This window comes from Mustela lutreola, chromosome 1 (assembly GCF_030435805.1).
Source record: "Mustela lutreola isolate mMusLut2 chromosome 1, mMusLut2.pri, whole genome shotgun sequence".
NCBI lineage: Eukaryota > Metazoa > Chordata > Mammalia > Carnivora > Mustelidae > Mustela > Mustela lutreola.
In genome coordinates, this window is record NC_081290.1 from 192,346,689 (window position 1) to 192,373,185 (window position 26,497).

Here is a 26,497-nt window from a genome sequence, read left to right on the forward strand (position 1 = left end):
GAGTGGCGGGTGGCCTGCTTTTTCCAGTGTTGGGCACCCTCTGCTTTGCCTGGGAGAGACACTGAATTTGCAGCAGGGGCCTGTGTATGTTCCCCCCGAAAAACAGCTGGGCTAAAGCAAGAGTTGAGGGCTACAGTCTGTAGCCAGGTTTCCGTGGCTGTGGACTGCCTGGGCAGGTGTTTGGAAACAGTGGCCTCTCCTGCATAGGTCGGAATGCATCAGTGGCCGTGGACGATCAGGGGGTTGCAGTATTTATCTGGTTGGCAGTGGCGTGGCGGGGGGAACCTCTGCACGGTTGCCTCCTTCCATCAGTCACTTGGGTGATGATAAAGGCTGGTCTCTGTGCCTTCACTTTTTTTTTTTTTTTTTTTTTTTTTTTTAAGATTTTATTTATTTATTTGCCAGGGGGAGAGAGAGAATGTGTGTACGAGAGAGCCCAAGCAGGCAGCAGGCTTGATGCAGGGCTTGATCCCAGGACCTGAGCCGAAGGCAGATGCTTAACCGACGGAGCCCCCCACGGGCGCCCCTGTGCCTTCACTTTTGATGTGGCCTCACACACACAGCTCCCTTGGACCAGGCTTTGCTGGCGCGGTGCATAGGCCCGCACGTCTGTTGAGCAGTGCGTGGTGTAAACAGTGCCTCAACCCTGGAGCTGTCTCCTCCCGCCCCTGCCCTCCACTTCCTGCACGCTTCCTGACTCCCTGCAGTGGAGCTGGCTCTGTCTGTCATCCCCGGGACCCTGCAGGCTGACATGAAGACAAACAGCGCGGGCCTGGCCGTGTGGCCTTCATCACTGCACGGAGCCTCCCCCCCCCCCCCCCCCGCCCCCTTCCCGGCTGGCCCCGTAGCTTAGCATGCTGCTGCTGTTGCCGCTGCTGCAAGCTCCTGGCTCGGAAAATCGGGACCCTTCACGATGATTTATCTCTAGTCCCCTGAATTAGATTAAAAACACAGCTACGAATTCTCAGAAAGGCAGGCTGATGTGATTATGTCCCAAATCTGAGTGGCAGACGAGGGCAATAAAAAGATGTACTTATGTCATAGGCATTTTGGGCCGGGTGGGGGCCAATGTGCTGTGTGTTACCCCCCCCCCCCTTATTTGGGGTTTTAAATGAAGAAAGTGAGTAATATTGCTTCTGTTGCTTAGAAAGGAGACTAACCTATGTAGTAGAAACTTTCTTTCCCTGAGTAACTATGAATCGAAGTGGGGAAGGGGGTTAGGGTGATAGTCATGTTATGTAAATGTGGATTTGAGCTATTGAATATTTCCTGATGGGGCACTTAAGACTCTAGTTGGTACGGGGGTGAGATCCATTTTACTCTGGTGGACTGGGAAGCTTAGTAGTGTTTTGATGACATTTTGAACTCCTAGGAAACCTCTCTGTCCAGAAGAAATCGGGAAAAGCTGGGAGGATCTCATTGAGCTTGGAGGGCTGGGGTTCAAAGCAGCCTTGGGTCAAAGGCTACTTTTGGAGGCTGTCACTGTAGACACTCAAGTGGGTGCCATTGAGATGGGTCATGGGGGGAGGGGAGGCGAGGTCCAGAGAGTAGAGGAACCGGTTTCCCATTAGCCCGGCCGTTCCACATGGGTCGGCCTGGGGACCTGGGAAGAAAGGCCGGTGCCGGCCGGCCCAAGGATCCCCACAGTAGACCTTGCTGATGGCAGGGCGTGAGGACCGCGTGGAGGAGGGCGCGTGGCCTGGGAAACTGTGCAAGTGTTTGGGGAGACTCGAAGTGTTTGAAAGCCTTCTTTGCAGAATGGGAGGCCGGGCCCCTGGGCCTTACCTCCTCTGTATATCTTTAATCCCCTGAAGCTCTCTCACTGAGAAGTCTAAAAAGAATCCTGCAGCTCGCTGTGCACGAGGCTCGCTGGATTGGGCAAGGCATCCGCCCGGCTGCTGGTGGTGATGGAAGGGTTCTTGCACAAACGAGGCTGGGACTCTTCAGAGGAGACAGATGAAGGAGGATTGTGGGCTCGGATGGGGTGAGAGGCCGGTCTGCTCTGAGCTGGGGGGTTGAGCTAGCAGTGGGGGTGCGGCAGGGGGGCTTCTAGCAGGCACCTTGCCCTCCTGCAGCTCTGAGAGCATCCTGTATTACCGGGGAATCAGCTGTGCTGTTGGGTGGCATGGGCTCTGCCTCCATTAGCTTCCCTCAGTGTGGTAAGGAAGCCACCAAGAAGGTGAGGGCTCGATGCAGGATTTAAATGTGTTCCTTTGGGGCAAGGAAAGCGCTAGAAATCAGTGCCCCCCCCCCCCAACCCGTGCGCGGCAGCCTCAGGTACCCCTGAGGCCTCTAGCTTCCAGCCCTGGTGGAAAACGTTCATTTTTCACATGGAGTTGTTTTGTGAAGAATGGCTTCTTCTGGTGTAAATGACGGGCCACCAACAGAAGGCGTTTTGAAGTTCGTGAAACCTGTTCACAGGTAACCCCTCACTGGCTGCTTCTCACAGTCCCATAAATTCAGGAAGATAAGAATTACCCTCCTCGTTTCACAGACGGGTATTTCGAGGCTCCAAAAAGACGTCGCCCCATACCGAAGGCTTTGCAGCTAACGAGTCTTGGAGACCAAGACTCAAACCCAGGCCTGTGGCCTGTGGTGCGTTTGCCTCTCGTAAATATGACAGTGAATGCTTTGCTTTCAGCCAGGGACCCACAGCCTGGGTGCTGTGAACTCTCTTTTCCCCCTTGAAAGCCTAGAGCTCTCCCATAATTCTGCCCTCCCCTTGGCTCTCCTGGCTGTATTTATTTTCTTGTAACTTTTCAAATCTGACCGTCCCCATGTCTCCCCTGTTCCTGGTCTTTGCTCTGCTCTCGTCTGGGTCCAGTCTTTCTCCTTCATCGCATTTTCTCTAACTCGTCTCCCTTTTTCCTGTGGTACCTGCTGTAGGTCATGTCTTCACAGTCTTTGGGGCAGTCACACCCTCTCCCCCACACGAAGTTATGTCCCTGGCCCCAGAAATCCTGTTTCCTAACACCTAGCATGGTGTCTGCTGTATAGTAAGGGCTCCGTATGTATTTATGAATGAACGAGGGCGGCGTACTGTTTATGGTGAAACGGCGGGCCCACAGAGGAAGGGCAAAGAGAGTGCGTGCGGTGCAGCCTGCAGAGCTCTTGGAAATGGCCTGGGTTCGCAGGAGCATCCTCATTTGAGGCTAACCCTGGCCTAGGTGCTCAGCAGCCAATTAACAAAGCCCACTTTGGGGCTTGCCGTCGCCTCCAGCTGTCTGCCCTGCTCTGGGGTCCGGCGGGACAGCACCTCTAACTCTTTCTTTGGGCTTAACCTTTATCTGCAAAATAGTGGACATGTTCTCGGAGGTTCCTTCTGGTCCGATGTTTTCTTCTTTTTCTTACTTACCAACTGGTAAATGAAGGGGTGATTGTTTTCATGACAGGGTTTTTTTTTTCTCAGGTTCTTTTTAATAGGGGATCCTCCCACAAGAGCAAAGCTGCTATTTGCTCAATGACAAAGGGGGGTTCTTCAGGAGGGGTGCCACCTACAGAGGTCAGGGGTGGCTAGATTCTGCTTGCCGAGGATCGATCAAAAATAAAGGTAGCTCTCTCTGGACTGGTGTCGTGAGTCCGTGAAAATAGGATTCTCACCCTTTTGGGAGAGAGAAAGCGAAAGACATCCATCTGCTTACCTACCTACCTACCTGTCTTCCAAGGACAACTCATGACTATGGTTAAGGAGATGGTGGTGAAATGCTCCGTTTTATCATCCGTGCTCATCCTCTCTTTGTTGGCTCATCTGTAGAATGGGCAGCCCGAGTTAGTGAAAGAGGTGTGTGGGTGAAGCAGCTCCTGCAGACCCAAGTCAGGTGCTCCAGCAGCCTGTCCCTGAGCAGGCACTGTCTGCAGGGAGTTCTTAAACTAGATTTTAGCTCTTCTTCAGAGGTGGAGAGCCCAGCGAGGGTAATGGTTTGCTAAATATAGTGAAGACACTGTCCTGAATGGGGACACGGAGGAGCCGTTTGCCTACCTAGCATTTAGGTCGTGCAAATGGATGGTCTGAGAAAACCTTGTTCTCCTTGGACCTGGGGAGTCTATCTTTGGTTTCCTGAGCCTGTCCTGACATTCAGAGGCTTCAGCAGCTGCCTCTGTCCTCAAAATTGAAGGATGCGGTACGTGTTTTCTGTTTTGTTGCAGAATTTTTAAAAACACTTCATCGTGTTTCCCTGCTAGTGAGGGAGGCAGAGGAACGAACCAGACCGCCTTGTTTGTCCTCCTCGTTCTGGTGAGAAGCTGTGCAAGGGAAGGACCGCAGGATGTGGGTGTCTAGGACATCCTGATCTTTGGGTTTGACTGATTCTCAAGAGGCGATGGCAGAAGAAATGAATGGTGAGGACGTGGGGCCTGTTCCATTAAGGACCCCATCCTCCTGAGTAAGCCTCAATCGACTCTACAGACTTTGACAGTTTCATTATAAATATCTCATCACCGGTCAGACTTGCAACACCGCGTTCCCCGAGGCGTGCTCTGCACACCCTTGACAAGGGGAGAATTTATTTCAGAGCCTCCAAGAGTGCCTGGCACCCAGTAGGCCTCAGTGCCTTCGTCAGTAAGCGAATGCCTGAGCCATCAGTCCCTCCATACGACAAGCAATTTATTTGTGCTCCCTTCTATTTATAACAACCCCGAGCTTGGGGCTTGGGTGGCAGCAGATTCTTTTTCTCACTCTAAATAATGAGGCAAATCATTTAACCTCTTTGGAACACCAGGGGGGCTGAGAGATAGCATGGGGGTGGCCCGGACCGAGGTGTGTTCAGAGTGAGGCTGGGGCTGGAAGGGGGTGCTGGCCCAGAGCTTGTGGCCGTTTCTGCAGCCGGGGACCAGGGGCCAGCGAACGGGGACTGGGAGGCCCGTGGGGACGCCGCGGCTCTGCAGATGCTGCTGACAGCCTTTGAAAGATGGCTTTGGCCAGAGACCCACTCCTCAGCCCATCTCCTCTGTGACTCATTTGGGCTGCATATTTTGGTAGCTGGAAGACTAAGATGAAAGACACCGTTCTTCAGAGCGGGAGCTCCTTGGTATTAGACGAACACCTCAGAAGTGTGATCTTCTTGACAGGTCACAGAAACAGGCTTTAAAAAAAAATTATTTTAAAGGATTTTTAAAAATTTTATTTATTTGGCAGAGAGAGAGATCACAAGCAGGCAGAGAGAGAGAGGGGGAAGCAGGCTCCCTGCTGAGCAGAGAGCTTGATGCGGGGCTCGATCCCAGGACTCTGGGATCATGACCTGAGCCGAAGGCAGAGGCTTAACCCACTGAGCTGCCCAGGCGCCCCTAAAAAAATTTTTGATGCAAAATTCACATAACATTAACCACTTTGACTTGAATAGTGCAGTGGCTTTTAGTCCAATCTCGGTGTTGGGCAGTCACACCCCCCCCCCCCAGTTCCATCACTCTAAAATAAAACCTGTCACTTGTGCAGGGGTGACTCCCTAGGTCCCTTTGTCCCCCAGCCCCTGGCAACCACCAGTCTGCTTTCCATCCATAAGGATTTATTGATTCTGGATCTTTCATGTATGGACTCAGGCAGTCTTGTGACCTTTGGCGTCTGGTTTCTTTCAATGGCGGACTGTTTTTTGAGGTTTGTCCATGGTGTGGCATGTATCAGATCATGGAGTTTCAACAACTACCCCAGATACCCAAAGACGGCCTCTCCCCAAAAGAGCGGGTTTCTCGGCTACCTCTGGTTGGATCCGAGGGCCTGCTGGTAGGAAGGGGAATGGACTAGATTCACTGCTCCCCAGAAAAGGTGCATTACAGACACCCGGAGCGTCTCTTTTAAACAACAGGAATTATGGAAAGTCCCCCCACCCCCCCATCAGAGAGGGATCTAAATCAGCATCTCTGGGGTTGTTCTCTGGGCTGGGTTTGGGCGCCCCAGACAGGGTGACCTCTGGGGGCATTAACGACCTGCCGGTGACCAGCTGAGGCTTCAGGTGCCTCCTGGACACGGTGGGTTGTCAGTGATGCTGTTTCTGTGTGCAGAGATTTTGGGGGCCTGTGATTTTTTTCTCTGCCTTCCGAGGGGCGGTTTCAGGCCCTTCCCTGCTGCTTGGACCGCTCCGATGAACTGTGTCTCATTTATCAAGTCCTTTTTTATTTTTTTAAAGGTGTTTCACCAAGCTTGCCTTCGGCTTCCTTTGTCCGAAAGCCCTTGGACCTTCTGTGCTTGTCCTTTGTGCTGCTCTACCCCCTTCACCCCTGTTAGGGTTGGTTGAGGGCCTCATAAATCTTGTGTCCTCCGGGGAGAAAGACTTCAGCATGTAGCCTCGAGACCTCGTTCCCACTCTCATCCCTGGAGGCTCTGTGGCCTGCTCAGAGCGTGACTTGATTGTCACCCGCCAGGGGGACCGTTCTGAGGTTGCCCGCATCACATGTCGGTGGGCTCTTTCATGCCAGAGCCCGAGAACTCAGGTGGCCCTTCTGGGTGCCAAATCCTTCATGGTGTCGAAGTTTGATACGCTCACTCTGTGTTCCCCTCTGGTTCTAAGTGTGAGAATGTTTTTGGAGGGTGAAGACTTGAGCCTGAATTCCCAGGGTACTGGGGCTATAGGGCTTCTGATTTGTAGTTGCTTCTAGATTCTTCCCAGAGGCATGAGCTGCAGGGGCAGACGTGGGAGAGCGTCCGGAAGAACCTGGGCAAGGCTGGAGGAAGGCCTCATCAGCGAGCTGGTGGAGATTTCCTCCGCTGGCTCCCCCCCCCCCCCCCCCCCCCGGTAGCATTCTCAGGTGCATTATTTACTTACTTCTGTTTTTCATTTGTCCCTCTCTCTCCGTGCGGCCCTGGACCTATCTCTGGGAACGAGAAGGCACATTTTGGAATGACATATTTTCCTAAAAAATACGGAAAGGTCCTTTTCTCTACAGAGGTCTCATTTCAGGAGTTTTCCAAAAGCATTCGGATCCTGGATCAAACGCAATGCAGGCGCTTAAGAGCCAGAGCAGAGTAGTTAAGGATGAGGTCCTTTGTCGCCTTGTTGGCCAAGTTTGTGGCACAGGTGTTTCCCTTCTCCCTTGTGACATCTGGGAGCACCTCAAGGAGGAGGGTGGGGAAACTTAGGGCGGCGGCAGGATGAGGTATAGAAAGGAGAAAGGAGAAGGGAGGAGGTGTTCTGCTGCAGAACGTCCATGGGAAGGCAGCTCGGAGGGCACGTCCATGCAGGCTCGGACTTAGCATCAGTCCAAAGGTGAGCATGGTGGGGGGATCGGGCAGAGGCTCCATGGAGCCCAGAAGCTTGGTTTTCCTCTATACTGTGCCCCGGGCAGCTAGGGTTGGCCACTGCCGGAAGAGGCTTCTCCCAGACACGGCTCAGCACAAGGGAGCGTGCTTGTTCCCGATTTCAGGGGGGCTGTGTCCTGATTCTGACTGTTAACAGCAGCTCTTGGGATTTTGGTTTGTGTGGTCGTCGGTTTGCTCTTCACACAGAGCGGGTGGAATGTTAGCTCAGGGCTTCTGAGACGCCGGCCCTCGGACTGTCCTTCCGTGTCTGGTGAAGGAGGAAAACTAAAAGGAATGGAGTTAGTTTTTCATAAAGCAAAAGTGTCTCAAAGAACTGTTCTTTATTCCGAGATCGATCCTTCTTCAGTTTTTGGAGTTTAACTGTCCTTTTGTGAAAAAATGATGGTGATTATGGTGATCCTGCTGCTCAGGAGGGCTAGTTGCGTAATGGGTGGACCCCAGAAGCTCAGGGTGTAAAGGGATCCCCCACTGTGGGGAGTTCCAAGTGAGTGTTACTGACCAGTGGAGGGCTTCCTCACTGGGGATGTGGGCTCCTTCCTTCTTGTGGTTCCAGTCTCGTCCGGGCTCTGGAATCCTGCATGGGCCCTGCAGGTGGGAACGAAGCAGAGGGCTGACAGGGGCTGGGGCTGGCGGCCTTCCCCCATGTTTGGTGGCCAAAAGTCAGTCCCAGGCCACACCCCACTGCAAGGCAGCCTGGGCACGAGTCTGCTCTGTCTCCAGGGAGCAGAGGAAACCGGTTCAGAGAACAGCAAGTCAGGCTTGACACAGTGGCTGTTTTTGTTAATGTCCTTACCGGGCAAAATAGACTTGGCCGACCAGTCCTGTGTTGGCCTTTCTCATTATTTTTCATCTTCCTGGTTTACAAAACTCAGAAGTCTGGGAACTACTGTTAGCCAGAATTCGAAGGTCATTTCTGGGGAGCCCTGGAAAATATTTCCTTACTTGGGACAGTTCAAAACGAATTAAATAAAACTTGTACCATGATGGTTCTCTCTTGTTCCTCCATGCGAGGAGCTCAGCACCTGTCAGCCGGACAGGGCACCGGTTTGAATGGAGGTTGGAAAGCATGTGGTCTTTCTGGCCGGTGCACTTTTTCTGAGTGAGGAAGATGTGTCAGTGTTTTGGCTTCAAGGCCTTAGGAGCGCATGTCCCACGTAGGGGTTAGGGATGAAAGTAACTGGAGATTGGTTTACGCAAAGGCAAGAATAAGCCAAGACATGGTTATGCCAGAGAGAGCCTGGGAAGGAGATTTTTTGCAATCCATTTGTATCCAAAATGCAGGGGATTTGTGTTTCTTCTTGGGGGAAGTTGTGTCTTGTGGAATCTGCACTGGAGGAAAAATAGGCCACCCTGGTCCCCTGCTCCAGATCCCAGAAGCTTAGCTATTTCCGAGTGACAAAGGAAGAGAGAGAGTCTTGCTTTAGAATATCATGGCCCTCACTCATTCTGGGTCCTAACTCCTGTGTCGGTTTGATCTCTTTCAGGTTAGTCTGAATGATTCTCACAACCAGATGGTGGTGCACTGGGCCGGGGAGAAGAGCAACGTGATCGTGGCCTTGGCCCGGGACAGCCTGGCCCTGGCCAGGCCCAGGAGCAGTGATGTAAGTATTGGTTATGGTCTGGGCACTCCTCGTGGAGGCCACCAACCTGCCCTCTTGGAATCTGGCGGGGTTATCGTGCCAGCAAAACACAAAAACAAAAATGAAAAGTGGTTGATTGGAGACTGAATGGACGGGATACATTTTACAACATGGAAGAGAATCTGGAAAACAATAAATACCCCTTGTCTGCCGAACAGAGGGAGGCGTGGGCTCTTTTGCAATGAGATCCACGCGACATGTGGTTACTTTTGTGAAGTGATAGGGTTTGAGCTGGGTGGTTGGGTCTGCTCCAGAAAATGCCAGAAGCACGTTCTGGGCCGAGTTGTCTGTCCGCCACAGAGCCTGATGGGACCCCTTCCGGTTGGGTGGGTTCTTGACAACCTGTGCTCCCACTCTCAGTTTTCACAGTTGGCTTCTATAGCATTTGAGTTTAGGTGCTTTGAAGACGAGAGACCAAGGGTCACAGACTGAAAGGCCCCTGAGAGACCAGGTGGGTAGTGGAGGAGAAGCCTCCCTCCCTGGTCCCTACACCCTTTCTTCTGGGGAGGAGAATGGTTTCTCCCATTTCTCTTGAAGCGTGTGGTGTTCTGGGACAATGTGTCGTTTTCCCACTTTGGTAGACGTGCCAGGTTCAAGAAGCATTCCCCTGCATGTTAATTTGAATGTGGCGATTGATCCTTGGTCGCTGTGTCCAAGAGAGGCTAGGAGGTAGAAGGGATTTGGTGCTCGTGTGGGGCTGCTGTCATCGGTCTTGGCTCTGGTTGCCGTGAAGGGCCCAGTATTGCCAGATCTGATTTCCGAGAGGAACTCAGAGGTCTGGGTTTTTACATGAAAACTGCTGAGTCTTACAGGTTGGCAGCTTATGTGTCGTTTGTAAAAGTACTGGACGGGCCAAGTTCCATCCCCCTGAGGGTCAGAGCTGGTCCTTGGGTCCCAGTGTGTGGCCCCGGCTCCAGACGTCCCCTTGTGGGAAGAGGAGCAGCCCTGCCTGGGGTCAGGGACTGACGTGGCAGCAGGTGAAGCCTGTGGACAAAGAAACACAGTGGGGAGCTTTGTTCACTCTGCTCCCTGGCCAGAGGGAGCCTCCTAGTGAATTTGCTAGCTCTGTCACATCAGCCGGAAGGACACCCTCGAGATTCTGGAGTAGAGACCTGGTCCCTGTGAGAGCCCTGTCTGTGTCCCTGCTGGGTAGCTTGCCTGTGCGCTGAGGGAGACACCTGGAGGTAGCACTGGGGGCCGCTTTCTAGCAGGTTCCGTGGAGGCAGCCACGGACAGGGAGGGCGGCGGAAGGGCTGTGATGCAGACCTTTGTCCCATGCGGCCGCTGAGCAGGGGCTGGTGGGAGCCATAGTCAGTGACGGCCAGTTTGGATATCGTGTTCTGGAGCAGGGCTGGAACTCCTAAGGGCCGTGGGCACCTGCGTGTAGACTCAGCACGGTCCTGGCCTGCGTGCCCCTTCATGGCTACCCTTCTGAGCTCAGGAAATAGCTGCGGGCCCTGTGCTGTTGAGAAGACTGCCTTTGGCTTTTCATATGTTGAAAAGAATTCTTTGTCTAGGTAAAATATGTGTATATATTTATATACATGTAAATTATAAATATATAAATATATACATATATATTTATATATATGTATATATGTATATATGTATACATACATGTATATATATATGTATGTGTGTGTATATATATATATATATATATATATATATATATAAATGAGATAGGTAAAAGACCTTAAGTGTTGTTTTATGGTTTTGCTGGACAAACAGGAGCCTGGAGACATTGAGTGGCCTGCTCAAGGTCACGCAGCCTGTCTGTGGGAGGAGGGCGGCGGCTCTGGAGACCTGACCATGGGCTTGCTGTGTGAGGGTATCTTGTTGCCAGCAGGACCCCCTCCTCTGCGTTTCAGCCCTTGGAGTCCTGCATCCTGGGAGCCTCTTCAGGCCAGGGTGAACCTGTACCATTGGTCTCCCCACATGTGGCCAGTCTGCCCAAACCCCATTCTTACTCTGTCTGAATACTTGGGCGTCTCTTACCGAGAAGCCACTGAACGTTGGACGCAGGACACCATCCCATAATGAAATATGCGATACGATTGCATGGAAGGGAAACGCCGAGCTTGGAGATAATAAATGGGAGTGGCAGAGATTTCTCTGCTGTCTGTACACAGGCTGTATTAAAGACTTGGCAGCTGAAATGGAAATGTTCTGATGTGAAAAGTTAACATAGAAAGAAATTATGACTCAGAGGCCAGAGCTGGTGGTGCGGGCGTCGTGGCAATCCCGACTCTCTTGCGAGAAGACCGGCTCGTAAGAAGGCCCCATCAGCAGCCCAGGAGGGAAGGGACGAGTGTCAGTGAGGAGCTGTGTGAGTGTTGGAGAATGGCCAAGTCATGCATAATCAGTACATTAAAAAGGGACGAACCTGGAAGCTGGAATCCCGGAGGGTTTGTGTTTCAGCAGGAAAAAAACCCCAAATACTGTCCTGATGAACTAGTAGCAAGTGTGATTCCATGAAGGGCGGCAGCTCCCTTCCAAAAGGAGGGCCATCGTTTTCCCTGAGAAGTCCGGCCGATGGAAGGAGACATACATATTGTTTATCTGGAGCCTCCCCATGTCTCTTTCTGCCCTCTCCTGATGTATTTTGCAAAGGTGCAACTTCATTGGCCAAGGAGCTCTCTAGAGATTGCGTCCCCTGGAAGGTCTGAATCGGCCAGGGAAGGTTTCAGGAGTGGTAGGACTCCACTGTCCACTGCCTTTGTACCCAGACTGCTGTGACATTATGATGCCCCCCATCCCCCCAGGATGGACTGGGGAGCAGGGCCAGGACTGGCTAGCTTGCTAACAGGGAAGACCTTGGGAGCCCATGGAGCTGTTGTCTTGCTGAGCTCTGGCTCTGCAATCAGAACGGCTGGGGTTGAATCCGGGCTCTGCCGTTCGTTAGCAGTCAGACCTTGAGCCGAGTCAGTAACCTGCTGTTGGTCTTCTCATTTGTCTGTGAGATAATACTTGTAAAACCTTGCTTGCCAAAGTGTGGTCTGTGGATCAGCAGCCGGGGGTGTTTTTCTGGGAGCAGGTTAGACAGGCAGAATCTCAGGTTCTGCTCCAGACTTCCCGAGCCAGAGTCTGCATTGTGACCCATGTTGTGCCGCGTGCTTTGTAGGCGTAATACCGTTTGAGAAGCACTGGTGCGAAGGAGCTGCTTTCTGTGCATTTCAGCCCTTCTTTCCTACCTCCCCGCCTCCGCTGTCCCTGCTGCCTCTTCCCCTCCTTGGGTTGGTTTGACCTGGAGAAGAGAAGGCAGGTCGATGAGTCATCTACAAGAGTCTTGAGGTATAGGATGGGCCCTGACATACTTACTCTTAGCTTCTATTCAGTGGAAGCCATAAAGAGATATAGATTGTTTACAGGTGCATATTAAAGAACAGTTTTTTTGGGGGGGGTGTTTTTAAAAAGATTTTGTTTATTTATTTGAGAGGGACAGAGAGAGAGAGAATGCACACAAGCAGGGGGAGGCAGAGGGAGAGGCAGGCTCCCCACTGAGCAGGAGCCCAATGCGGGACTCGATCCCAGGACCCTGAGATCATGATTGGAGCCGAAGGCAGACGCCTAACAACTGAGCCACCCAGGTGCCCCAAAATCTGTGTTTTGTTCAAGTTGGTGTTTTACCCCGTCTGTTCCCCACTCCTTCCGCTGCCCAGCCTGGAGTCCCAGTGTACGATCACCCCCGTTAACAGAGCAACGCATGTCCATAGCAGACAGCATTCTCCTGGGAGGGTAACTTGCAAGAGTGGACAGACAGCTGGACCGGTGACTGGAGGAAACCCACTACGTTTTGTCACTTCCTTGCTGTAGGACCCTGGGCTGGTCTTTAACTTCTCTGAGTCTTGGTTTTCGTCATCATTTATTTATTTATTTATTTAAAGAGTTTATTTATTTATTTGACAGAGAGAGATCACAAGTAGGCAGAGAGGCAGGCAGAGAGAGAGGGGGAAGCAGGCTCCCTGCTGAGCAGAGAGCCCGATGGGGGGCTCGATCCCAGGACCCTGAGATCATGACCTGAGCCTAAGGCAGAGGCTTTAACCCACTGAGCCACCCAGGCGCCCCAGTCATCCTTTAAATGGAAATACTCCCTCATTCACTCACTCACTGGTTTATTCATGTCACTCTCTTTTATACGTCTGTGGGACACATTCATTTACCTCACTCCGTGGTTTTGAATCACATGTAATTCTAGAGATCTTTACTGAGGACGTGTGATATTCTGGGTACACTGAGGGAGGCAGAGTTTTTAAAGATGAAGAGCAGTAATAAATACTGAAAAGTGATACCCTAATACGACTTATAATCACCTCTGTGCTTCTAAGGAGGTAACTCCCAGTGGAGTATCAATTTGGGGAATGTTGGAGCTGGAGGGGGCCGAGTTCCCTTTTTGAGAAGCCGTCTGTTCCCTACATGTGACATCTGAACCTAACAGGGCCCCTCCGTGTCCGTTCTGGGGCAGGAGACTGGAAGTGAGGAGGGATCACTTTGTCTTTTTACCCACTGAGATCATCTGTGAGCTTCTCAACCTGCTGCCTTTTAAAGCTCCTTTGATGCCAGCCCCTCCCTGCTTGCTTGGTAGTTGGGGACACACGCTGTGTTGTAAGCATGACGTTCATAATGAGGTTTCTGCCACTGTGGCCCAGATACTGGCAGAAGCTCTATCTGTGCTCTTCTAACCTTTACATCTAATAAATACTAACGCCCCATGTGCGTTCCCGCTTCCCTCTGTACCTGCCGTGTGAGTTCATTCTTTACAAGGGTTATTGCTTACCAACATTTGCACATTTACAGCAAGTATGAAGGCCACGTCTTTGCCTGTCTGGCACTTAGCACAGCCCCTGGCTCGCGACAGACCCTTTGGATGTGTTTGCTGGGGCATCAGTGGGCCCTGTTGGCAGTACCTTTCCTGGGATGAGCCCAGCCGTTCCCGTTCTTGTTGGGATTCACCTGTCATTTTCCTTTCGAACTTACTGCAATCCTAACTAAGCCTTCGACTGTCAGCCTTGTTTTTAATCCCCTGATTACGTTAATTGCACCTAGGTAGTCAGTCTAGGTGCGAAATACCTGGAGGTGTGATGGCTTTGGGATTTCTGGCTTTGGAGGCAGGCAGCCTGGATCACATTTCCACGCCTCTCCTTCCCTTCTCTTTCTTTGGCAAGCAGCTAATCCCCTCAACCCCTGCGGCCTTATCTGTAAAGTGATTTTAATAACTGGCTTTGCAACAACGGGCTGTGGGGAGAGCGCCCAGAGCTCTTCCACACGGAGAGGGTGGTATGGTGTCTGGTCCCTAGGAAGCACCCGCGAATGACAGTTCCTCTTGCGAGGTAGCCAGAGCCCAGCAAGCAGGGGAGAAGTCCGTCGTGCCAGCACGTGCCGGGCTCCCATGGCCATTCCCCGCCACCCTGGGTGGCAGCATCAGCGAGCCTGAGTGCTGGGGCGGGAGGGTATCTTGAACCTATATATTCAACCTCGGTGCGTAGTGAGTCACTCAGTACCTTCTTTCTTGTCTCGTGGGCTTCTCTGTGGAGGCCTGGGAGGGTTTCCTTTTTCATCCTCTGCAGTGTTGTAGGAATAGACCTCCCCAGCAAAGGGTTGAAGAATTATATTACCTTTTGGGGACATCTCAACAGATGGCAAAACAAGTTCCCTGTCCCTCCCCCTTGGACATCCACATTCTGTCTGCCTCTGGATGCTCAACACTTAACCTGGCCGTGGGGAGGAGGTCATTGCTTCCATCCATGGGTCCCACCGACAGTCCCTGCGGGGAAGCGTCTTGGCCTCAGAAAGGAGCCTGTGTCCCCTGGGCAGCAAGGGGTTGTGGTGCTCCCTGGGCTTCCTGTTCCCCACACGCTTGGGGTGGCGGGTGGAGGGGTGCCCCACTTCTCCTGGGCACGTCATCTCTTTCCATCTGTCGCATCCTGACACCAGGGACCTGCTGGGAACGCCATTCGGGATCCGGGGCAGGACGTTGGCAGGTGCGGGCAGAGGGAGCGGTCTCTTGGCCACAGTTCTCACCAGCTCTTCTTTGTCCTCTCTCCCTGACTCAGGTGTACGTGTCTTACGACTACGGGAAATCGTTCAAGAGAATTTCCGAGAAGCTGAGCTTCGGCGTGGGAAACAACAGTGAGGCGGTGATTGCCCAGTTCTACCACAGCCCTGCGGACAACAAGCGCGTAAGGGGGCGGCGTCCCGCTGGTCGGAACTTCGTGGGGCTGAATTGGGGGATGACTGCCGTGCTCAGGGTGCGAGGCGGGGCTGGGAGAAGGAGCTCCTTGTCGTCATCTCGTGTGTGATCAGGCAGGCCGGGTGCTGGCCAGGCAGGATTCCCGGACAAGCAGTGTCAGGCTAACACGAAGAAAGAAAATCTGCCAACCAATGAGCTGCCCATCTCATAGGTGGCAAAAGTGTTACATGGGTTTTCCGGGACTTTCACCACCCGTGTGCTGCACATCTTCCAGGGTGCCTGCCGAATGCATGGTTTTGGGGCATCACCAGCGTGTGTGGGCGTTCACGCCCGCACGCGCCCCTCTCCCTCCAACCTGTACCGGTCTTCGAGGCAAGGTGGCAGATACTGCTGTGTCTGCGTTTGTTTTCCCAGCTGGCTGGCCCGGGCCTCTGTTTCTGCCGTAGAACCCGGGCAGTTGGTTGTGGAGGAGGCAGTGATTTGAGATGGCCCTGGGTCCCCCAGAGAGATGGAGGGGAGGTGAAGGCGAGAGGGCAGGAGTGAGGCAGCCTGCGAGGTTAGGTCTCTGTGGCTTGGGCAGTTGTTACTTGTCTGCTCTCTTCCCCACTCTGGGGAGCCCTAGCTCGTGTCCAGAAGCAGGATGACTGCTGCTAAGGATGATCAGAGAGCTTCGAGGGAAGGGAAGCTGCTGCTCTTTGCTCATCCAGAAAGGAACAAGACCCTCAGGGTCTTCTGGCCAGGTGCCCCCCACCACTGGCTTCTCGGGTTGCCTGTATTAAAAATCTTTAGCCGCTGGAATGGTACCAGCCGAGTGGAACAGAGCCTGTCCACAGGGAGCTGGGTCCTGAAGGCTACCCTGCTTGGCCGGACATTAACCTTTTAGTTGCTGGATGGTGGACAGGCCCTGGGGAAGGCACCAGGCCGCTGGTGCTTAGGAGGGGCCTCTCTTGGGTTTCAAGGAAGCAGCTATTTACTAACGGGTATAGAAACAATTTTTTTTTTTTTTAGACTGGGATAACTACTACTGGTACGTGCTGGTTAATATTAGCCCTGCCTGATGATCTCAAAGCAGAGCAGCAGTTAGGAACAGCTCCCCGCCCTCACTCCCCTAACTCACTCCACAATGAAAAGCAAGGAAGAGGTGCTGGAGGGATTTGGCTCTGGGGACAAGATTGCCAGCCATCTGCACTGGCTTCTACCGCCACGTTTGGTCGGGCAGGTATGGGACTTTGCGCTCCCAGAGCTAGGTGTCCCCTGCTGCCCGGTGTGCTCTTGGCTTCCAAGAGGTGAGGCTCCCTGCCCCAGGGTCCAGGTTGCTGGCTGTGCCCCATCTCCCCTGGAGAGATCTGTATGCTTCCTGCCTTGCAAGCAGCAGATAACACTGGATGACTCACCTTATTATCCTTATCTTTTATATGCTGTCCTAGAGCTAACTCATATTGCAGTTGTGTCTGTGGTCCCCTTGGAATCTTCTTTTTCAGCTCCCTCTGCCCCCTCACCTTCACCTCCTACCACAAGGGCACAGATGTCTGCAAGCAGGTTCTGACTTACTTCCTGCTTGTCATGGGTTGTGGTGAGCAGCTGCTGGGCCCACATCCACATCTGAGTAGTCAGAAGACAGGAAAGACGAAGTTCTGGGCTTGCAGAGCGGGTTCGTGCAGCAGGGAGAGGGGCTTTTGGAGCATCAGGTGTGGAGAAGGAGCAAGGGCACTGGGGCATGCAAGAAGAGAACACCAGGGGTGGTTGTCAAGGAGTTTGGGGTACGGGAAGGCCAGGGCATGCCTTCAGCCTGGGCCCTCCCAATGTGGGAGGTGGGGCATCTTGGCTTTCTCACTGGAGAGATGGACCTACTTTGGAGCTGGTGGGGAGACAAAAGAGGAGCCGCCTTTTTGGAAAATCTAGTGACACAGGAAAACCTAGTGACCCTGTGGGGCACAGGCCTGGAGCCGACTGAGTGGGGTTCAAGAGGCAGTCTTCTCTGCTGAGTTTCTAGTTCTCCAAAGAAAGTCGTTACCCCTCCCCATCTTCTCAGGAAGGAAGCTGTGACTCTCACTGTGCCGGTTTCTTCTGTTACTTTTACCTTGGAAGGTGCATTGCCTCACGAGACCTGCCACTTCCTGAGAAAAATCACACAGGCTAGGTGCCTCGCTGTTGACACCACTAGGCCCGCTGGGCCCGGGCACATCCCCCGTGTGAGGACCTGAGGGTGTGGTCAGGGAGCAGGGTTTGAAATGACTGTGGTCAATGGCCTGAATAGGCGAGGGTGTCACCCGGGGGACCCATGGAACCTTGAAGGGGGTATGCCTGTGGAAGGGGAAGGGAAGGGCTAGTTAGGCAAGCAAGCTCTGCTCTAGTGGTTTTGCTTTGTGATGGAAATGGAGTGGCTGTGGGGTCATGTGAGGGTTTGGGTCTATTTTTGCACCTGCCAGCAGCCCCACTTCCTTCTTCTCAGCCTTGTGTGCCGCCTCCCTGAAGCAGTGCGCAGCCTGGGCTGCCTGGGAGTGCTGCTGGCCCCGTGGCGCACCTGAGGTCAGCCAAGCAGTACGTCTAAGGCTCCTTCCAGAAAGCCCTAGAGTGTGCAGCTAGGCTTCCCAACCTTAAGAGGTAGTCCTCTCTGTCTTTCCCTTCATTCTCATCTCCTGGAGATACATTCCTTCATTGCCTGCTCTTCCCATGTCATCATGCTCCTGGTTCCCCCACTGAGACCCGGAGAGAATCACTTATACGAACATGGAGGTGTGTTCTGTAGCTTATGTTATACGTCTAGAGGTCTTTGTGTTTTCAGAGGAAACATCATTTTAAGCCCAAAGCTGAACATTGCATGATTGCAAACAGGACGGGAGAGGTGGGTGTGTCTGAGGGCACTTCTGACATCACACAGTCTAGGAAGCACCCGGTAGGTCGGCTCTGCTGGCACATCTTTGGGGCTGGCCTCGAGGAGACTGGACGGCAGGCAGTCAGGGGACCTCAAGGCAGAGTGGGACATGCTGTACTTCCTGTCCTGTGCTCATGTTGTTACATCACGGCATGCCTGCATGATGGTGGGAAGTCACAGCGGCAGCGGGGGAGGGGCGCAGCTGGGGATTGAGTGAGGTCAGGTCAGAGGAGGAACGGCTTCGCGGGGTACTTGGGATTGGAAATGGAGCTTCAAGGACGGGTGTGATTCCAGTAGCTGAGCAGAGTTGGTGGGAGTCCTTGAAGGGGAGGCGGCCATGGGCAATGTCAAGGCGTCTGTGGCTTCTGTACAGACAGGAGGGAGACTCACTTCTCAGGCATGGAGGGTTGGCCCTGGGGCTCTTTGAGATACAAGGCAGGCCTCTAGCTGAAGATGGAGGAGTTTGCTTTTTTCCTCGAAGACAGTGGGGAGCCATGGAAGGATCTTTGAGTAGGGGACTCATTGTACATAGAGTCTTTTAGGGAAACGTGTGTCCTGGCAAGAGGCAGGATAGATCAGAAAGGGGAAAGATAAGAGAGGGGTCAGGAAGTCATGAGGGGGTCATGGTAATATAGACATGATGCTGCCTGGTTCCTCAGCTGAAGTTCCTATCACCCTCTTGCCAAGCCTGGGATGGCACAAGGGGGCCTAAAAAGCCCAGTGCCCGGCCTCAGTTTGCTCACAGGCTCTAGCAGGGAGTTCACAACATGGGTAGCACTGGGCATGCAAAGGAGAGCAGAGATATGAAGAGGAAAACATAACTAGGTGGGGAGCGGATGGGGCATGGGGCCGAGGCCAGGCAGTGGAGTGAAATCCCAGCTCTCATCGTGAGGACTCAGGCCGGGAGCGTGTAGTGTGTGGAGAGCTTGGGGCATGGCAGGATGGCATCAGAGGTCTCCGTTGTGAATGTAGTGACTCTCTTCAGTGCATCAGAGGGGAGATGCTGAGGAGGGTCAGGTCCGAAGTCAGGATCAGACTGTAGATTAAAAGTCCCAACATGCCTGATCTCGGCGGTGGTAGTTGAAGCTGCATGGGGCCTGTGGACAATGGAGCAGGTTTGCAGCAGGGGACGGAAGAGCGGTGAGGTTATGCGGGGGTGGGGAGTGGAGGCGGACGAAGAAGGAGCCAGAGGAGAGTCAAGGACGGGCCCGTCAGGTGCGGGGCTCGGAGGCTTGGCATGAAATGGCGTTGCCCAAGGCCAGGGGAGGGAGCTCCCTCTACAAGCCCGGGGAGCCGACTGAGAGAGGGAGGCCCGTGGATGAGCCCCGGGGCACAGGGTGACACCTGGCCTGAAATTCCCCAAGTTCTGCCTCTTTGTTGGAGGAGAGAAGAAAAGATTGGGTGAACGGGGAAGGGGTGGGCTCCGAACCAGCCGGACACGGCTGTAGGTGCTGCTTCCTGGCTCACCTTGGCCGGTTAACCTCTCTGCCCTCCCGCGTCCTGGTTAGTGAAGGAGGATAGGATAAGATTGTACCCAAAGGAGGGCCTGGCTGTGAGTACCAGAGGATAGAATGAGGCTAGGGTGAGCGTGAGCTGAGGCCGCACAGCTTGTCTGCTCCGTGCCCAGCACACAGTACGTGCTCGTGACGCATTCCCTTTTCTGATAAACTCTGTGCACAACGTGGGGCTCGAACTCACAACCCCAAGATCAAGAGTCGCAGGCTCCACCACCTGAGCCAGGCAGGTGCCCCTGTTCTGGGCACATTGAGCTGTCATTGTGAATGACAGATAATGCGTTTTATAACCGGCTTCATGACTTTTATGTCTTCAAATGTGAAACCCCTAGAAACGATGGAATAGGTTTCTGGAGAAATCTTTCTAAACCGAGAGCACTCCATTCCCTAGTAACAGAGCTGGTTTCAGAGCAGGAAAAGGGGCTCCGGCATTTCTAGGGAACACCTCTTATGCCAGAAATGATGATGGTCCTTTAAGGATCATAATTGTTTTTACAACATTGCATTTGCTTGTGGTCGTTTATGTTTTCAAAACATTCGCTCGCCTTTACGGTTAGATTTAACGAGGCTCCAGCGGAGTTTGGAGCTCGGCGTTAGAGGCCGTGGAAGGAGCCCGAGAGAAAGAACACGTAGAATGTGCTCCTGGGAATCGGGGAGGGAGAAGCCAAGGGCGGAGGAGCGAGAACGTGGACGCAGCGTGCAGACCGGCACGAGTATTAGGACGTGCCTTTGCTGCTTGTGCCAAAAGGATTCTGAGCAGAAGATTGATCTGGTCAGCTGCGGTCAGGGAGGGGAAGTGTGTTGGGATGGATTCCTTTGGATTGTCAATTTCTGGAATTTTAGGGACTGGTGGGCACTGAGAGCTGGTCCCCCTTGCTCTGGCCACGGTGAGCCACTGGGCTGCCCTCGCCCTTCCAGGAGCAGGGGCTGCCCTTCCCACCTCTCTTGTGTGTTCCAGGCCTGCTGCCCTCTGTAGACATTTCCCGCAGGCCCTCCTGGCCGTCCTCAAGTCTGTGCTCTACTTTTGTCCCCTGTGTTCCCGAACTCATACTGCTCTCCACTCGGATGTTCTATCCCTCTGGAAGTCTTGCCTGCCCTCCAAGGGCCAGATCTTCCCTGCTTCCCTTCTGAGCTCCCAAACTGGGACTCCTCTGGACCGTGCGCTCTGACGGGACTCCGTCTGTGGTTCCGCGCAGAATCTCATTTCCCCCAGAGTTACAGTCACCCACGGTCACGTCTGTCTTTCTCGCATGCGAGACTGCAAGGATTCTGGGTTTTCACTGTGGCGCCCGCAGCATCCGGTCCACGGGGGATAGCCCACGGACGTTTGTGAAGTTGAATTGCCGTGGTCCTTTCTCCTGGAGGACCCTCTAGGCTGGCAGTCACTGTGCGGTCCTACTTGTTCAGAGCCGCTCACCTGGGCAGGGCTAAGTCAGGTGAAGGCCCTGCCCACCAGAGCTTTTCCTGCCATGCCCCCAAGTGAGGCAGCCAGTCCCTCCTGCAGCTTGGTCCTTGGAGCTGCCCTGTCCCCTGGCCCGGTGGCCAGAAGAAGGAGCTAATCCTCCTAGATGGGTGTGATTATAGGGACTTCCGTAGCTGCTCAGAGGATGGAGGGGGAGAAGCAGGGTTATCTGTGTGCAGCCACTCTGAAGAGCAGGACTTCTGGGTCCCCGCTGCCCTCTGATGGTGCCTCAGTGACCTGCCAGAGGGTGGGAATGGCCAGGTCAGTTCAAGGAAAAAATAGCCTTGACTGGCTTGCTGAGCCAGTGACAGGGGAGCCTCTTCTTCACCCTTTCCTTCCCTGAGCCTTGCTTGGTGTGTGCCAGCATCTCCTCCCGGCCAGCAGATGGGGAGGAGGCCAAGTGGGGGCCCCTGCAGGGTCCTGACCCTGCACACTCCGCTGGAGACAGGGTGTCGGGCGCTGAGCTCGCCTTTTTTCTCTTGCAGTACATCTTCGCAGATGCTTACGCCCAGTACCTCTGGATCACGTTTGACTTCTGCAACACTATCCAAGGCTTTTCCATTCCGTTCCGGGCAGCCGATCTCCTCCTGCACAGCAAGGCCTCCAACCTTCTCCTGGGCTTTGACAGGTCTCACCCCAACAAGCAGGTAAGGGAGCTTCTGGAACCCTGCTTCTCTGGTTTTCTGTTCCTGCCCGTGTGGGTTGTGTGTCCTCTGGGTGAACTCCCCCCCACACCTCTTCCTCTGCCAAGCTAACCTTTGCACTAGTTGACTTCCCATGCCTGAGGGAAGTATCTCTCCCTGGCTGCCTTCCAGCTCCCTGGGGACAATGCCCGGTGCTCCGCAGGCCCTCATAGCCAAACATCATGCCCTTCTTGGTATCGATGCACCTTTGTGGGTTTGGGGCTACCTCAAAGCTCTGGAAATTAATCCAGGAGAGCCAGCTAAGGAAGCCTAGAGTCTGGGCTCTGCTGGGACCTCTTCTTGAATTTCTGTTCTACCTTTCCCATCCCCCACCTTAAACTCACTGCTTTTGTACCATTTATTTGAAATTACCAATAACTTTAATTTTTTTTCCCTACATGTGTATGTGTGTGTGCATGCCTGTAATACAAATATGTGTATTTTTCTCCTTTAATTTGGATTTGAAGGAGAGTTGAGATGGGGAGAAAACCCAAGTAGGGTTTACATCTCAAGGTTGAAACTTGCCGAATCAAGGCTATTGGTCTGGTATAATCCCATAAAACCGGCAGACCCTGTAGGATTGGATTCATGATGAGTTTTGAACGGCTTGGGTCTGAGGAACCTTGGAACGGTTCTTTTTCTTCGCAGGTTGTTTAACCAAAACATGATCTGTTTACCTTCCCTTGCCTTAGGGAGTAACCTAAGTACAGGCTGGGTCAGTTGACCCTGTAGGTGGATCAATGTTATTTTTAGTCTTCTGCTTCTTCATATGTGGTCTCTAGGACAGGAGGAACGCTCAGGGGTTATGTTTGGGAGTTCAGGGGCTTTGGCCAAGCCATCAAGTTCATCACTCCCGGCCGTGTGGTTTGAACTCAAGTGGTTCCCCTTGGTGCTCTTTGCCTCTGCGCTTAGCCAGGGTCCCCTCTGTTCCCCTTTAATCACTGTGGGCCGTTACGAGTTTTTAAGGAAAAGCAGGAAAGTACAGAGTGTAATCCTTTTGTTTTTACTACCCCTGATGGCTGGTGTCGAGTAAACTATAATTTCAGATGATCCGTAAATGGAAGATAATCTCCACTTATTTTTCCTTACAGCTGTTCTTAAGGCCTTAGTAACTGCAGAGAGGAACAGGAAGATACAGATCTTGCCTCCCCCCTCTACCCCCACTCTTGTTCGGATTTGGAGTAACCAAGTTGGCCTTGCTGATCTCCCGGCCAGCCTTCACAGACTGTGTGTTACTTATGGTGTGGTCTTCTGGTGCGGTCTGAGGGCCGTGCCGTTCAGGCTATGCCTGCCTCTTGCTTCTTTTCCTTTTTCTTCTTCTTCTTTTTTTTTTTTTTTTTAAAGATTTTATTTATTTATTTCTCAGAAAGAGAGAGAGCACAGGGCGAGCATGCACAAGTAAGGGAATGGCTGGCAGAGAGAGAAGCAGGCTCCCTGTTTAGCAGGGAGCCCAATGTGGGACTCGAACCCAAGACCCAGGATCATGACATGAGCTAAAGTCAGACAAAGGAGCCACTCAGGCATCCCTGCATCTTGATCCCTTTTTGTCCTTTGGTCTTTGCAGCTGTGGAAGTCAGACGATTTTGGCCAGACCTGGATCCTGATTCAGGAACATGTGAAGTCCTTTTCTTGGTAAGTCATCCATCTAAGAAGTTTGAATTATGTAATCACCTTTCTCCAGTTCTAGCTCCTTCCTGGAGGCCAGACCTGCCCTCACCTGAAATGTGGAGCAGGTGGTTCAGAAAGGCACATTTTAGACCTGGGAATTAGAGCTTCGAGTACAACACACTCACTGCACAGGGCAGTGGGGGATGAGAAAGGAAGGTTATTTGTGAGAGAAGTGATGGAGCTTTTGCATTTTTCAGTCCGTTGGGGAACCCAGGGGAGTCTTGGGGCACTTGCGTGGATTAGAATTTCTAAAGACCTTCACTCTTCAAGCATGATAATAGAAGTGGGATTTTTCGCTGTATAACATTCATTCACTTGTTCATTCATAACGTATTTTCTTTGGATGTCTGCTGAATATAAAACATGCTAGATGCTTTAGGGTAGAAGAAGTTGAATAATTTATGGATATAGTTATTAAGGAGACTGTAGCTGAGGAGGTAAGAAAAGGCATTTCGTGCACATACACACATCCTGGAAGAATGTAGAAGTCACAGACGTAGGCGGGAGAAGCCAGAGGGGGGACATAGTCTTTCCAGACGGGAGGGTCCCAGACAGTTCATGGTGGAGGTTGCTTAGGAGCCAAGACATGTGCAAGAGGCCGGAGGTCACAGGAGGGGCCTACAGGTGTGTGGGGCTGGGATGCCAGACAGAAACAGAGTGGCCAAAGGCAGAGACAGTTCCTTGTGTCCAGGTGCTTGGGTGGGGAACAGGGAGTCTAACTTCTGGACAGTGTGTTGGGTGATATCCGGGAAGGGACACTGGTATCTGAAACCACAGTGCTTGGTAAAGGAATCTGAACTGAATTCTGAAAGCAGCGGGGAGCGCCTGTTGGGGTTCTGAGAAGGAGAGAGAAGTCAGCAGGGCTGGCCATGAAGACGTACGGTTGGTGCTCGTGGTCCTTGCTTCTGGCCTTTCACGGTTACAGGATGTGGGTGCTCTTGGACACATGCAGACAAACAGGCAGGACAGATACTTAGGACCAGACCTGCTGGGTCAGTGGGTCATTCGACCCCTTCCCACTCAGCAAACATGATTCCTCCCACATTGACCCTTGACCTTCACTGCTCCCAGTCAGCTCCCTCTGGAACCTTCCCCATTTCAGTTTCTCACTGCTCAGGCCAAGAACTTGGAGTTGTCCCTGAATTTCATGTTTGTTTCGTGCTTTGCCTTCTACCTGTCAGGAAATCCTGTTGTCTCTACCTTCGGTTAATATCCAGGATCTACTCCTCTGCCATGACTTTACTCCAAGCCACTGCTGTCACTCGTTAGTTGTCCACCTGGTCTTTCCATTTCTGCAGTACATGGCCAGGTTGATCTTTGTATAAACAGGTCAGATCATGTTGTTCCTCTCTCTGCTTTGAATGCTTTAATATGCACCATCACTTCACTCAGATCAGTGCTAAGCACGTTCCTACCACCGGGCCTTTGCCCTTGCTTTTTCCCTGCCTAGACTGTTCTTCTTTAAGATACACTTATTGCTTACTCCCTTACCTCATTCAAGTTTGCTCCAATAACACTTTCTAAATGAGGCTTGTCCTAAGGATCCTGTTAAAATTGCAACTACTCCCCTGTCATTTCCTGTGCTGTGATCTGTTCTTTTTTTACATAACACTTACCACATTCTAATATGGGATTATTAGGCTTATTATTTGTCTTTTTTTTTTTTTTTTTTAGATTTTATTTATTTGACAGACAGAGATTACAGTCAGGCAGAGAGGCAGGCAGAAAGAGAGGAGGAAGCAGGCTCCCTGCCGTGCAGAGAACCTGATGCGGGGCTTGATCCCAGGATCCTGGGATCATGACCTGAGCTGAAGGCAGAGGCTTTAACCCACTGAGCCACCCAGGTGCCCCAAGCCTTATTATTTGTCTTTCTCTCTTTGGTAGAATGAAAGCTCCACCGAAGCAGGGGCTTTGGTCAGTTTTGGCACTGAATAAAGCACTGAAATTGTAACTTTGGTAGAGATTGCCAAACCTATGGAGACTGTCAAAATTTGCTCTCGTTTCAGTAACATAGAACTGTGCTTCTCTCCACAGCTGATGCGTCAGGTAAGACGTAGTATCTCAGTATAGTCTTAGTTTGAGTTTTTCTTATTATGAATGAGTTTGAACATCTTTTAACTGCTTAAGCATCATTTTTATTTCTATTTTTATGACACATCTTTTCATACCCTTGACCCTTTTTTTATTGAATGGTGAGTCTTTTTATTGATTTCCAGGAACTCTTTGTATATTTGAGGTTGGGCCTCTGTGACATGAGATATCACATGTGTATATTCATTTGTAATTCTAAGTTTATCATATGTGTTTCGAGTTTTCCATATAGTTTTTGTGCTCATTAAATGCAGTAGTACATACTGCCTGTGCTTCTTTTAGCTGTTTGCAGAGGAATGTCTTTGAGTTGGTGTTGCTTCCTTGGTAAATGAAGACAGTAGAGATGGAGGGAGCATAAGGCGGGGTCTTAGAGCTGAGTATCTTGAGGCTCCATTGGATTTCCTCTTCAAAGAGGGCAGCTCTTTCTGATCCTTTTTTTTTTTTTTTTTTTTTTTTTTTTTTAACTTGGGCAGAGGTTGTGTGTCTTAGTGAAATTATGACCACAGTCTTATCCAAGTATAACCTCTACCCGAGGAGTACGTAGAACTTCCTTTTGCTTTATTTGTGTTTTAGGGGACAAATTGCCCTTTCTCTGTTTATATACCATATATTAAGAGGGCTGGATGACTGAGTAAAGGAACATCACACTTGGGAATTTGAATGTTGTAATTTTTCCTTCCGTGCACATATGCAGATGTCTTAGGGGAAAGGGCTGGCTTTGCTGAATTTAGATAATTATGTATCTGGTGTCAGGGCATTTCAGGCCATTTGGAGGATTTTTCCCCTAGGAGTTCCCATAATAAGTGAGAGTGAAATCTAACCTCTCCGAGAATAATGGCATACATTTATTCAATAATGTGTAGCAGCCTCGGGGCAGCAGGAGTCCAGAAAACCAGTGATCTATGGAATCCGGAGCTGGAGATCGGCAAGACAGGACCATGGAAGGGCTGTGGGGGAGGGACTCAAGGATGCCCTGGGGAGCATGCATCACTGAAGGGTTATAGCTGAGGCCAGGTGAGGACTGGGGACTGTGCTTAGAGATGGAGCAAGGCTTGGAATTTTCAAATGAGGGCAAAGAGAAGAGAAAATCATGGAAGGCTTTTGACGGCGGAGTAGCAGAGGTTA

At 52.0% G+C, this 26,497-nt stretch overlaps 1 protein-coding gene across 2 annotated transcripts in view; it reads left to right on the forward strand.

Moving 5' to 3' along the window:
• SORL1 (sortilin related receptor 1) overlaps positions 1 to 26,497 on the forward strand; it is a 150,900-nt gene that overhangs the window by 7,237 nt on the left and 117,166 nt on the right. For both annotated transcript variants that reach the window (XM_059183472.1, XM_059183473.1), the window contains exons 2-5: positions 8,734 to 8,850; positions 14,943 to 15,068; positions 21,416 to 21,577; positions 23,178 to 23,245. In XM_059183472.1, the coding sequence (XP_059039455.1) occupies positions 8,734 to 8,850; positions 14,943 to 15,068; positions 21,416 to 21,577; positions 23,178 to 23,245 (473 nt within the window). The remainder of the gene's footprint in view (positions 1 to 8,733; positions 8,851 to 14,942; positions 15,069 to 21,415; positions 21,578 to 23,177; positions 23,246 to 26,497) is intronic.